At 51.1% G+C, this 14536-nt stretch overlaps 1 protein-coding gene across 2 annotated transcripts in view; it reads right to left on the minus strand.

Moving 5' to 3' along the window:
- Positions 1-14536, minus strand: part of CPNE5 (copine 5) — an 89993-nt gene that overhangs the window by 40061 nt on the left and 35396 nt on the right. The window contains exons 4-9 of one of the 2 annotated variants that reach the window (XM_032339757.1): positions 11956-12059; positions 10261-10300; positions 9962-10038; positions 8157-8216; positions 5971-6021; positions 5614-5677 (exon numbers count right to left, since the gene is read on the minus strand). In XM_032339757.1, the coding sequence (XP_032195648.1) occupies positions 5614-5677; positions 5971-6021; positions 8157-8216; positions 9962-10038; positions 10261-10300; positions 11956-12059 (396 nt within the window). The remainder of the gene's footprint in view (positions 1-5613; positions 5678-5970; positions 6022-8156; positions 8217-9961; positions 10039-10260; positions 10301-11955; positions 12060-14536) is intronic. The other variant, XM_032339758.1, reaches the window with a different exon arrangement.

Genomic DNA, 14536 nt, shown 5'->3' on the forward strand with positions numbered 1-14536 from the left:
AAATAAAAGCCAATTTTGCAAATGAAGAAACAGGGGCACAAAGAAGTCAAGTAACTTGCCCGGAGTCACACAGCTAGTAAGCAACGGCATTTGGTCTGGATCCAGAGCCCAAGTTCTTAACCACCCTGCCCTCCTGCTCACATGCTACACCCTAAAAAGAACTTTTCGATAGATGGTGGAAACACGGTGACATTTACTGGCTTCTTTTCAAAGTTTGCCAAGAAAAAAAGATATCGATTAAAATGAAAAAGAATTGGGACGCCTGGGTGGCTCAGCTGGTTAAGCAGCTGCCTTCGGCTCAGGTCATGATCCCAGCGTCCTGGGATCGAGTCCCACATCGGGCTCCTTGCTCGGCGGGGAGCCTGCTTCTCCCTCTGCCTCTGCCTGCCATTCTGTCTGCCTGTGCTCACTCTCTCCCCCTCTCTCTCTCTGATAAATAAATAAAATCTTTTAAAAAAAATAAATAAAATAAAATGAAAAAGAATCGTCAGCCCCAACTCTGAAATTCAGCACATCAGCAGGAGGGAACACAACCCAGAGCCAAGAGTGATTCTGTGAGCTGCAACCTCTGGGAGGGCTCCTGCATTCACAGAAGGGCCCAGAGCCCCAGTCTGTCAGGATAAGACTGCAGAAGCACGGGGCTTGGGGTACAGGCATTTGGGGATATCCATGAAGACCCCGTAGGCTACAGCTGATTCGAACACAGATGGTGGGTGTAGGAGTTGATCTAGGAGATCAGGCCTGTAGCTACGCATTGTCTATAATAACCACGTGGGGGTCAAGCTGGCCGTCTTCATGACTGACTTCTCAAACAACCTCATCAGCTGTACATCTGTTGATTTGGTCATTCAGACGCTGAAAACCCCAGACTGACCGCTTTCCCTCCCACACTTGGAGCCTATGTGTCTGGGATACCAACCAAAATCCATCAGCTGAAGTTCAAAAGAAAAATGGAATGATTTGGCTAGGAGGATGTTCACGGCAGTGTAAATGAAACTGTTTCCTCTAAGAGAACAGATTTAATAAATTATGGCCATCCATATGATAGAGGAAGAATTATATAGCTATTAAATACAGGTTTTCAAGGAATATCTAATGACATGGGAAAATAAATCTGGATACCATATTCTACTAATTAGAAGGAAAAAAGCTATGTACATAAATGCCTAAAAGAAAGGAGGAAATGCAGCAAATACACTGAAATGTCAACAATGATTATCTCTTTGTATTTTCTATCATATCCACTGTGACCATGTTATTTTTTAGCATCAGCAAAAAATGTTTTGTTTTGTTCTCTCTCTTTTTTTTTTTAACCAGAGGGATGATTTTGAAGACCAAAAAAAAAAAAAAAAAATTACAAACTAACTTGTAAAGGGTGGTATGTGACTGCTGGTTGTGGATTACACAGGACACTTCCATCTCTGCTAGTCACAACACACATGTCTCCCAAATATCAACCTGCATACTTCCGAGTCTCAGAAAAGCTTCACCAGTTTGCCCCGCTTTAACCTGCCTCTTTCTCCTTATCTTTCTCCCTTTCTCCCAGGACTCTTCCCTCGGCCACATGGAGACACTGGGCTCTCCCCGATGTCTGTCCTGAGAACAGCGAGAGTCCTGACTTTATTAAGACTCAAAACTGCTAAGCAGGTCCACTACAAGATCCTGCACTACCTGGCCCCCATTCCCACCTACTCTCTCCCCTCTCTGGTGTCACTCATCACTATCTCCCTGCCCCAGGGCCTTTGCACAAGCTGTTCTCTTTGCCTGGACCCATCTTCTTCTAGGTAGCCGCAAGGGCTTATTCCTTCACCTGTATGTATTTGGCCCTATTATGTAGTATTATCCATGGATTTTCCTTCAGGACAGTAAAGAGTGCTATAAAATACTTGCTATTAAAAAAAAAAAAAAAAAAAAAGCAATGGGTCTGATGAAGTTAAGGACCCCTGCTGTACTGTGATTGCTGGTTGGCATTTCTGTCTCTCACACTAAATTAGAAACTCTGGCCGGCTGGGAGGGCAAGAACTGAGCCAAGGCCTATTTGCCAAAACAAATAAATGAACACATGAGCAGGCTGGTGATCTCTGAGCGGGGGCAGCTAGGGGCAGTTACTGGTGAAAAGCTTTGACTTCCCTGGCTTGTGAGAGGCGAGCTGCTCCCTTGCCAGTGTGTACAGGGACCTGAATGGAAGGCCCTGAAGATCGCTATCTGGCCAGGAACTCTCTAGAAGCCCAGCCACTCACCACGCCTGCTGAAGGATCCTGGCTCCACAAAGATCACAAAGCCCATGGCTATTCCATATACTGTAAAGCTTACAGCTTCACCGTGGGTGAGGGAAGTACTCCCTGAGAATTAGGAGGCCACAGCTGAGACCTCTGAGGCTGGCCAGTGAGATGTGCCAGTGAATGAGATACAATACTCTGTGTATCTCAATGAGATACACATACTCTCTGTATCTGTGGGCTGGGACCCCTCACCTCTCCCCACCTCCCCGCCCCAGGGTTGAGGATCAAACAGACTGCAAACACCAGGAGCTCAGGTCAACTGTGCGGACTATGCAAATGTCGGTCAGCGTGACAGGGAACAATGACGGTACAGAACATAATTAAATCTTTGGTGACTCAGAGGCCCTTCAAGAGCTTAAGCTCATCATCATCCACATCAAGTATCACTGAATAGTATTTTGGATCAAATTCTGATTGTTGCAACTTTCTCAGTATTTAAAAATCTCGATGAGCAAGGCTTTTTCTATAACCTATCAAAGCGTGCGGGCGACCCACCGGAGTCCACTCCAGTCCCTCGCGCATCCCCAACCGCCCACACAGTCCCTGCAGATAGAGAGAGGGTTTGTCTACTTAGGCAGAACGTATTCACTTGAGCAGAAAGCCCTGCTCTGGAACGGAATGGGGGAGGGGGACAACCCACCCCTCAGACTCCACCCTCTTCCTTTGATCCTCCCACTGAATGCCGGGCTGGAGCACAGAAGCGAAGTGGTTCAGATGTAATTATTTTCATTCAGCCAGATGCTGGGAATTAGTCTCTTTTCCTTGCAAGTATTCTAGGGAAAGACAGAACGCAGCCAAAGGCGCCCCAAAAGAAAAGGAGCTGACAATCTCAAGAGGAAGGAAGGGAGCCCACCCCCCACCTCCTTGCCTTGGAACAGCTTGGAACGAGGAAACCGGCTACCACCCCTGGATGAAGGGAAGGGGGGAGGAGGAAGGGGGAGTCACCTAATAAATACTAAACACGGGCTGTTTTGCCAATCCCAGGAAACCAGACCAAAGACAGCACCCAGCATGGTCTGGAGCTTTAGAATTCCCAAAGCACTTTCGCTTCTATTACCTGATTTAATTAGAAACTAGGGAGGAAGTCACGAACTGAGCTAGAAGCTGGGGGCAAACCCAAGTTAGGCTTCAAGGAATTCAGATTCCATCTTTCCGCAGACACCTGTTAGGCCCAGCCTCCTCCACGAACCCCTTCAATCCTCATGGCAGGCACCCCATCAGCCCCAACATACAGGTGGAGAAACCAAGGCTCAGGGAGCTTAAATAGCTCTACTTTATGTCAGCTGGATTTCCTCTCCCTTGTCTCAACCCCAGTAACTTCCAGATGGTCAGCATACACACTTGTAAGAGTTTCCACCATCATATGGTGCTAACCATTTGGACATTCATTCAGTTGCAGATTCCCGAGAGATCCCTGTGCATGCCTACTGCACACCAAGCCCCCGGCTGGGGCCAGGCGTCAGGACTGGTGTGGCTCTGCCATCAAGTTCCCAGATCTACCACAATAAACAGCCAGAGAAGCCAGAAGAACGAGCACTTGGGTATAAGCTGATGCGGTCATCATTATACTGAGATTCTGCATCTTACTTTCCCACCGGAAGCCCCCGAAAGCAGAGCTGGGGACCCTACCGCCTGGCAGTTAAAGATCCTGGCTCTAGAACCAGACTGCGTGAGTTCATATCTCTTCTACCCAGTGGCTAAGTGACCTTGGGCAGGTCATTTAACCTCTCCATAAAATAAAAACTGTAATATACCAGATATGATAATATCTCATACTACCTACCTACAGTCTTACATCACATATTATAATAATACAGATAAATCAGTCAACCATGTAAACCGTTCAGTGTAATCACTCAACTAATCTTGGCTAACAATTTATATCCCCATAGTAACAGTTGTCGAAGTATGGACTGACCAGGGACCCCCAAGGGGTGGTTTGTGAGGCCAAAGCTATTTTTGTAATAGTATCAATAAGACATGGAATTTTTTAGAAGTTACCTAACACTGATATCACAACAGATTGACTACAGAAACAGATATGAGACTCTAGCCCTCTTCTGTTCAGCCTGACATTAAAGAGATTTACAAAAAGTCCAAAACAAGGCCACTCTTCTCGCTAAATGACTTTTGTTTTGGAAAATACAGTTATTTTTCAAAAAAGTTGTTATTTATGTTATCCTATAATGGGTTAAACTGTTGTCATTTTTAAATGAGTTAATCTATATTTTTTAATTTATCGATTTCATTTTCTAATATGGCAAATATTTACAGTTAACAAATAACCATAGTTGCACTGACTTCCCTGAAGGTCAGAAAATCTTGTTTCTCCTCCTCCCTCCCAGGCCCTCTTACCTGAGCCCAAGATGAATTTGGGTTCCCAGGTTACCCAGGCTCTGGCTACCTCATCCTTCTCTCCTGAGGACACACCCATTCCCACCTGGGGTTCCTAATCAACCAGAGAGGCATGCAAGGCTGGGAATGAGCCTCCGTTTTAGAATTGGGTTGACCCGGATTAGAGCCGTGACTCTACCACTTACTGTCTTCGAACAAATGGTTTAGCTTCTCTGAGCCTCAATTTCCTTATTCATACAATGGGAATAACAACAGTACCTACCTCTTGGGGTTGTTGTCAGGAGTAGTGACAACTTACACAAAACACCCACCCCTTGACAAATAACAACTATCATTGTTACTGTGTTTCATCGTTACTATTAGCCATCTGGTCCCCCAAGCCCCTCCTGGCGTGTTCAGCTGCCCCTTCCACTGTCCCCATCTCCCTCTTCTCCACAGTCCCACAGAAGGAGCAAAACCAAGGGCTGCGTGGGATTGCAGCCTCTGGCTTCGCAGCACGCACACCCCAACCACGCGTCCTCACTCCCTCAATCCCAAGCAGGGTGTCACCCTACTCCAGAGCTAAAAGCGAAACATGACAGCTAACTGCCAAGCGCCCAGGCTCACGACTGAAAAAGCCCTCTGCTGCCAGGGCTGGAGCCAAAGCAGTCTTGGTTCAGGGAGAGAGGACCATGACGAGGAATGGAGGAGCCCCAGCCTAGAAGCCCGGGGACCAGTGGCAGCTGGCTCTGCCACTAACTGTGGGCGAGTTCCATGCCTTCTGGGCCTCAGTTGGCTCAGCTATAAAAGGAGACAAACTTCTAGCTCAGATGTTACAGAATTCTTGGACAGCCAGGTAAAACTGGGGAGACCTGACTTCCTCAGATCCCTCTAAGGACACGTGTGGCCCTGGGGTTACAGGGAGCAACGTCTGCCCTCTGCCACGGCCCCACCCCCACCCCCACCAGACCCAGTCCTGATTCCCTCTGCCACTCACCCTACAGTTGCTCAGCTCCTCAGCGGACAGGATGATGGTGCCACATTTCTTCCCTGGGACCCCACTGGGAGAGGAGAAGATGAAAGAATGGAGAGCCAGACGAAGACAGACAAAGCCTGAGCACTCCCTGAATGGGCCTTCCTCAGCCTCCCCCTTCCCCAACCAGCAGATCTGCCCAGAGCCCCTGAGAAGACAGAGTCTCCTGAAATACTTGTGGCAGTGTGGCCTAGGGCACTTGCTTCCTGGGCCAGGCCCCCCAGGCCTGGAGCTGCCCCACCCCCTGCTCCCCCAAGAGCCCACCAGGAAGTATAGTGCCTGCAATGAAAGTCCTAGAAGCGGAAAAGCATCCAGACTCACCCGGAGGCTTCCAGACCAGTGGTTCTCAAATTTTCCATCCAAAGACCACTTCTGTGGGCAAAAGACCTCGTGGGCCAGCCACCCCACCCTGCACCCAGCTGACCCCCAGAGTCCTGGAACCTTCCAGCTCTGAGCCACTCTGACTGATCATGGGTGGGAGAGCAAGCAGCAGGAGGGAGTTAAGCAGAAGGGCTGGTATCCTCCCAGTGGTAGCTTGTCCAGGCTCTCTCCCATGGCTACCTCCCCTTGAACACCTTGGCTGGGGTCTCTCCAGGGAAGAGAGATCCCATGGCCATTCATGCAGCTCCTCAGTGAGGTGGGCAACCATGACGTGAAGTCGGCCCACCCAGAGAATCCCTACCAAGAGGTAGAGTTCCCAAGCTGGGGCTTCGCCCAGGGAACCTGGACCACCTCCCCCCTGGGTCAGGAGGGCCCCCTCTCCCGGGCACCAGCCCATTCCACTCCAGTGTTTGGGACAAACCCGGGGTTGTGGGTCTCCAGTGTGGCCAGGGGCCACTGGGAAGGAGGGAAAAAAATGTCATGCTGTCCAGTAGCTGTTTAACTTTGGACTCATGATGGTACCTCTCCAACTCCCGGGTTCCTTGCCCAGAGAATGAGTATGTTTGTAGGTTCCATGAGTAAGAATGTGCACACGCAGCGCATGGCACCAGAAAAGGCCCCCAAGGAGCAGCATTTCGCTCCCTGCCTCCTTTCCTTCACAATCTCCCCAAGCTGCTAAAATCCAGCCCCACACCTCAGGCCAGCCTTGAGGCTCCCAGCCTGCTGTCTGCAGAACACACTTTGAGAACCACTGATGGAGCTCTCCCCAGTGCCAGCTTCTGGAGGAAGAGGCTCTCAAGTACAGGAGGCAGGGGCGCCGGCCCCCGAGGCTGAGACAACCCAGATCTCTCCACAAAACGAGAGTAGAGTAGGGGCCCCTGCCACAGGCCTGCCAGCTTGTCCCCTTAGACATGGGCCGGTGAGCAGAGTGCCCCTGCTCTGGTCTGGCCCTCCCGGGTATAAAGACATGATTTGTTTGACCAGAGAGACAATCCTCACACCATCCTCCTCCGCCAGTGTTTCTCCATCTGTTCCTCCCTCTGCCTCTGGGCCCTGGGCCTTTCTTTGATTTCCCATCTTCCCTTCCCTCCCCTCCAGACCCAACCCGCTCCCACCTGCCTAGGGCCTTCCTTTTGCTCCCCCGTTGCCTTTCCGGCCCTCCCTCGCTGCTTCTCTCCCAGACTCCTGCTCCATCTCCAACTGCTGCTTCCATAACTCTCCATGTAAATAAGCATCCACACCCTTCCTGGGCTGTGAGCACCCAGGGCCTCAAGAGGCCCCTTTCCCATATCCAGCGGCCCCAGCAGCCAGCCCAGCGGCTGGGACTCTGGCTCCTAGGAGCTCTCAGCAAGGAGAGGGGAGTTTTGCTTTCTCAGCCAAAATGCTCAAGCCCCTCCAGGCTGGCCCCCGACCCGGAGCAGGGGTGGGGACAGATATTCCCTATCCTGCCCCACCCCACACCCTCTGATGAGGATCCTCCCTCCAACCAGGAGAGGGGGAGCAGGCAGGAGTACCAGGGCAGGGGAGTGGTGTGTCTTTGTTGCATGTAGTTGCATGAAGCCCGCCAAAAGCAGATGGTTGGGGTAGAGGCCAGGGGAGCAAGCAAGGCAGGCCCACCAGTGACAGGGAGCAAATACAGAAAGTAAGGATTTAGCAGAATCTATTCTGAAAGGAGGCTGACATCCAGCAGTGGAAGCAGTGGAGGGGAAGTGGGGTAAGAAGCTAAACAGAAGGAAGGGACAGAGGGAGGGGAGAAGGGCAAGAGGTAGGAGGCAGAAGAAACCAGGACAGGGAGAGAGGCAGGGCAAGTGCCCAGCTCCTGCTGGCCACTGGAAGCAGGCCCTACCTCTGCTCCCCACCCTGCTCCCAGAAGTCCCATGAGCCACTGGGGTTGGGGATGCTGGAGCTGCAGCCGGGTGTGGGAGGGGCCGGCTGCAGAGTGGCACTTGTGCACACTCAGTTCGTTCTCTCTCTCTCTCTCTCCCCAACCCCCCATCCCCGCCCTGCCTGACCAGGGCTGAAGGCACAGTGGTGGGAACAGGGCCCAGGCCTGGACACTGAGGACCCCTCTGCAGAGCCGGCTGGATGTCTGAGGACTCCAGGGCCAAGGATGTCTGCTGACCTACCCGTTGGAAACAGCTGGCATGGGTTTGCCTGTCCTGGAATTCAGGCTGAATGCTCCTATCCTGTAGAGAGAGAGGCAGAGAGAGCATGTCATGAGTCAGCCCCTGGTCCTGAAAGGCCATAGCATTTGGCATCAGAATTCTTGGAGACAGGTGTCTGTTCCGCATCAAACATCAAAACAGGACCCAGAGCTGCAGGCCAGAGGAAAGAGAGGTCTTCCTCCCAAACCTTGCTGTGAGGTGCTGGGTGACTCTACCTCGGGGGTCCTCAAAGTGTGATCTGGGGCCCAGCACCGTCAGCATCCCCGGAGAATGTGTTAGAAATGTAAGTTCTCAGGCAGCTCCACAGACTAAGGGGGGGTGGCAGCCGAAGGCTGTACGCTTTGAGGACCACAGCTCTACCTCTAGATTGTGAAATGGGGAGACTGCTGAGAGAATCACAGGAGATCCGAGAAGCTGATGGCAGTCTAGTCCTGAAGAGACACCCCAGGGAAAGGGAGGTGTTGTGTATGGGTCTAGCAGGGAGACGATGAGACAGACACAGGACATTTTCAGTATGGGAAACAGATCCCCCTCCTTCACCAATCCATCATCTCCAAGATCCTGCTGCCCCCCCCCAGGGCTTGCCTCCCCCGCTGTCTCCTGCGGAGGTCTTCCTCAATCCACTTAGCAGGTGTGCCTGTCCACCATGGGTGGGCAGGGGGACAGCAGGGAAGAAACAGACCGGAATGACAAGTGGTCTTTTGACCCACATCTGGGAGCCGAAGAGGCAGACACACACACTCACTCTGGGAACCCCAAATTCTATAAACGTCAGAGCCTTCCAAACCTGGATGTTTTTTTCCTATTCTCAATAAATGATAGCATATATCATTATTCTCTGTGAACCCAGAGAAGGAGACATTTTCAGGGACAGAGAGGCCTCTCTAGGGGCCCTGAAGTTAACATACAGTTAGTGGGAGTCAGAGACAAGGGGCTGGGAGAGAGACCCCCGTTCCTGACCATAATGCATTCTGCACTTCTTGGTCATGGCGAGGGGATAGCACCCAGTTCAAATTTAGCAGAAGACAGCAGGGAGCTGATATCCAGCCCGACCTGCTGTCCCCTTCCTGCCCATCCTGTCATGTGGCCAGGACATCTGTCCCAGTCTGCAGTCTCCTTTTGTCTGGGTTCTGCCCTTAGGGCTTCCTGAGAAATAGGGACAAGAGAGGGCAGTCCCGCTACCCAGCCAGCCTTGGTTGGTCCCTACAGCCGCCTGCAGCTTCCACCAGAAGCAGCCTTGGGATTCCTTATCCCAGAGTCTTCCTAGAAGAATAGCATTCCCCTAAAAGCACTTACAGCCCTATAATGCAGATTTTCAGGGCAGGGTAAGATGAGGAGGACCTCACCCTACCCACCTCTGGCCTACAGTAAGAGGTAAATAATCTGAGGGATATGCTATGTGAGGAGAACCCCTGAATTCAAATCCCAGATCTCCTATTTCCTAGCTGTGTGCCCCTGAGCAAGTCACTTTTCCCTCTCTGGGCATCGATTCCTTCCCTTTACATTGGCAAGGGTGGGAGGTAGGAGTAGACTAGATAGTGTCTCACGTTGTCCCAGGAATATGGGGCTCTAATAACTGAACCTGGGTCCCTCCAAGTTCACTGGGTTAATGGCCCTGCAAGGTCTCCAGGGTCTCCTTATTCCTAATCACCCTGCATGAGTGGCGGCTTGCTGCGCTCCTACCCTGAGCTAAGTAAGGGTGGGTGGGAGTTTGGCCCATCCCCAGGGAAGCAACCCAAACAGGCCCCACTCCCTTCTACACTTACGTGAGGGGCTTCTCCAGGCGGCTCCCAGGGGACCCCACAATCTCTCCGAGGGTGCAGAAGGCCTGGCCCAGGAAATCCTGCATGCCCAGGGTACCAAAAAAAAAAAGCCAGTGTCACTCACTCTACCCACGGCCACCCTACCTCCCCCATCACCCCATGCCTAGAAGTAGGTAGACTCTGAAATAACCAGAAGCAGCATCAGACATATGGGTCTGTGTCCCAGGGAAGCTCGAGGCTAACCCAGACTCTGGCACTGAAGAGAGTTTCTGAATTTCTGGGCAGTCACTGGCAGAACTCACATGTTTGGATAAATCCGGGCTCTTCGAGTCAACGTCGTAACTGCAGGGAACACACAGAGATGGTAAAGACCGCTGGGGCATCCTGTCCAGAACTGCTGGGGTCCCTGATCTGAGTCAAGACCCCCACATCCCCAAATACAGGCTCTGAGAAGGTAGGATATTTCTGGGAGTAACGACTGGGAGGCCCACATGGGAGCCTTGCAGGGTACTGGCCATATTCTGTCTCTTGATCTGGCTGATGGTTACATGAGGGTAAACAGATACAAAATGCATCATGGGATGGACTCTAAAGATTTGTGTACTTCACTATGTATGTGTTATACCTCGTTAAAGACCGAAAAACTAAAATAAACTTGCTTGGCAACCCTGGCTGGTTCTCAGGTGGTTGAGCCACCTTGCCCTTCAAAGCCTGTTCTCCCATCTTCCCAGCTAAGGCGAGGTGCCCTTGGAGCTCAATACCTTGCCTTTGAACCTCCTGATGGTTTCACCTTGCCCAGGCCTGCCCAGCTTGACCTGGGGCCTCCTCACTCAAGAACAGGGGAGGCATGAACACTTTCCCCTCTTCCATCTGCACCTGGGCCCCTCCCTTGACCTGGAGCCACTCTTGCTTGCAGTCCCTTTTCCAGCATCCCCCTCCCCCGCCTAACCCCACTGGCTGTCCAGGCCCCGAAGCCTCCCACTGAGGGGCAGTCCTTTTTACTCTACCCTTGCTCTAGCACTTTCTCCAAAATGTCCCCAAATGGTGTCTTCTCTATGCTGGGCTATAAGTCCTCCCTCAGTCCCTCCAAAGTCATGTCCTTCCACTGCATTTTTTTTCCTCTTCTCCTGCAAGCCCCCAACCCCCTTTTGGCCCACTCTGTCCACAGTCCTCTGGGATACAGTCCTCTCTAACCATCCTCATGCCTAGGAAAAACAACGAAACAAGGCTCCCCGCACCCGCTCACCAGACTGAAATCCCATCATCATCTTTAACCTCAACAGAAGGGTGGTCTGCACCTTTGTGGAACACATGCACATGCCCGAGGCCCCATCAAGTCAGGTTACCTCTGCAGGAGGGGAGACCAGAGGGCACCCCTCTCCCAGAATAAGCTCTGAGAGGGGTGCCTGGGAGGCTCAGTGGGTTAAGCCTCTGCCTTCGGCTCAGGTCATGATCCCAGGGTCCTGGGATAGAGCCCCGCATCGGGCTCTCTGCTCAGCAGGGAGCCTGCTTCCCCCACCCCCCGTCTGCCTCTCTGCCTACTTGTGATCTCTGTCTGTCAAATAAATAAATAAATAAAATCTTTAAAAAAAAAAAAAAAAGAATAAGCTCCAACAGAGGGAGAGGTCAATGGGGAAGTCCCCATCACCTAGGGAGAAAAAGGCTCCCGGGAAGCCCCCAAGATCTAACCCCCAGAGTCAGGTGGCTTGCTCGGGGTCCTCCCACACTTAAGGGAGACAGACAAATGGTGGGGAGCCTCTGTTCTCTCTTCCCACCTCTTTTCCATCTCCTGATGAGGGTGGGTCTGAACTTGAGTTAATTGTTTTTGTCCCAGGCCAAACCTGAGATCCCTCTAATGTCATGGCACCCATTCCCTTCCTTGGTAAGAGAAACTACTACCAATCGCAGGTCCTAGAGCTCCCCTCCCATCTATGGTCCCCCCGCCCCCACAGACCCATCCTCAGTACTAGCTTCCACTTACAGATCAAAACACTTACAGATCAAAACGGAGGTTCTGCTTTTCCTCAAAGAAGTAATCCACAATGAATTTGCGCACAAAGTCAGGGTTGAGTGTGTTGTCGATGACTTCGGTGCGTCCGAACTGCAAGAGAAAATAGGGTGTGGACCTCAGGACCAGGCTGTGGGGCAGGCGAGAGCACGGGGCTCCACGCTCCTCAGTCCTGGCCCCAGTAGGAATGGAAGCCTTGCCTTCTGGCCCCCATCCCCTATCCCCAGTCAGGGCAAGAGCTCTTCCATCTAACAATGGAAACCATCCCCAGCTCCAAATCCAACCTCGGCTTTCTTCTCCCGACCTCCATCTAGGCTCCACCCAAGTTGCAAGGTTTTGATACCCGAATACCTGAGCAGGCCCTTCACTTCGGCTTTCCCTTTTCTGCCAGTGGCACATCCTCCATTTCTTCAAAATCCTGTTAATGCTGCCTCCTCCAGAAAGTCTTCCTGATTCTTCCACCCAGAGAGGTTTACTTCCCTCTGAACCACTGCTGAACTTGGGCTCACCCCTATGACCACCATCCTTCTCTGATTCCACAGTTAGGTGACTAATTATTTGATGTCACCATTGTAAATGAAAGGGAGGAAGAAGGGATTGTAGGAGCTTTTAAGATCCCCACCTCCCACCCATGCGCACTCCCCTCCCCTTGAAGGTGGGCTGGATTTCACAACTCACAACTAATGAATAGAATAGAGCACAAGCCACTGCCCAAAATATGTTATAAACTACCATGACTTCTGTCTTGGGGACCCTCTCTCACTCTCTTTTGCTTGCTCACTTCGAGGAAGCCAGCTGCACTATGGAGAGGTCCGTGTGGCAAGGAACTGAGGGCAGCCTTGGGCCAACACCCAGTGAGAAGCCAGGCTGTCAGCCAACCTGCCTATAAGAAACTGAATCTTCCCAAAAATACCAAGGGAACTTGGAAGTGTACTCTGCCCCAGCAGAGGCTCAAGACAACTGAGACCCCAGCCAACACCTTGACCGCAGCCTTATAGAAGACCCTGAGGTAGAAGACCCCACAAAGCCACACCCAGATTTATGACCCTGTTGTTTAAGTTGCTCAGCTCTGGGCTAATCTGTTACACAGCAACAGATACCTAATACACGGATTTAACTTTCTCCACATCCCCTGCAGCAGACACTCTAGGCACTCAATAATTGAATCCCCTTAAACTCCCCAAATGACTTAAGGCAAGTAACTCCCAGGTCTGGGCACCAGAATCACTTGGAGGGTTTGATAAAAGACCGATTATAGGCCTCACTCCCAAATATCCCTTTGACAAATATCCCTTTGACCTCCCTTTGACAACCCTCGGGTTTAACTGTGGTTCACAGGGCTCTGAGCTCCTCGAGGTCTCCCTGCACTACGGAGGAGGGCAGTGGGGACATGTTTCCTGGCCATCAGGCCCATCAAAACAGCTCTCTCTTACATCTGTTTTTTTTTTTTCTTACATCTATTCAATACACTGGACATTTCTGGTGATATTTTGTTTAAAAAAAGGGACACAAGGCTAAAAGATCAAGTGTAAAAGCAGTGTGCTCTGTGTTCCATGAAATGAAGGCATGATACCAACCCTACAAAGTGAATAAGACAGACAGGTGCATGATAAATATTTTAAATAAGTTGTGAATATTTCTGAATACATAAACTTGTTTTTTTCAACTTGGGCGGTAATTGCCAAAATAAAAAATTAATCCCGAGTATTAGTCCCCCTTAATGGGGCTCTGCAGCTCAGAAAAATGCCAGTAAACAGGTACCTCTCCTGTGTTGTGGGCAAGATCTTCTTCTCTGGGACTTAGCCCAGCAGTCACTTGTACCCTGATTTAAGTTAGAAAGCTGCAAAGGGGGCGCCTGGGTGGCTCAGTGGGTTAAGCCGCTGCCTTCGGCTCAGGTCATGATCTCAGGGTCCTGGGATCGAGTCCCGCATCGGGCTCTCTGCTCAGCAGGGAGCCTGCTTCCCTCTCTCTCTCTGCCTGCCTCTCTGACTACTTGTGATCTCTCTCTGTCAAATAAATAAATAAAATCTTTAAAAAAAAAAAAAAAAAAAAAAAAAGAAAGCTGCAAAGGGAACCTCCCACCCAAGGACGTGTGGGGTCATCTGAGCCCTCCATCTGGCATCATCTTGCCTTTACTCTCTATCAATTCCACCAACCGAACCTCTCTCCTTTCCCCCGTACCCACTTCCTCCCTTGTGACCTCGGCCAGGGCTCCCCATTTTCTGATCTCAACCCCTGCCACAGCCTCCTAGAGGGCCCCCTACGTGAGAACACTGCTAATGCTTGAAGACCCAGTCCCCGGGAGCTCCTGCTCTACAACTCCCAACCCCTCCCTTGTGCTCCCATAATGCACCTGATATCTCTATGGCTGCACTTACTATGTCCCCTGACAACAACCTACTGAGGCTCTTCCCACCCCACTAAAGTTTCTCGAACAGCCGAGGATCCAAGTTCCCCTCATTTTTGCAGCCCAGGACCGGCCACCGTTTAACGGACTCCCATTCTCATAATCACCAGTAATTATAAGTATGAGGAACCACGTGACGCATTTTGTACTGTATTTACCTTAT

This window comes from Mustela erminea, chromosome 4, assembly GCF_009829155.1.
Source record: "Mustela erminea isolate mMusErm1 chromosome 4, mMusErm1.Pri, whole genome shotgun sequence".
Lineage (NCBI taxonomy): Eukaryota > Metazoa > Chordata > Mammalia > Carnivora > Mustelidae > Mustela > Mustela erminea.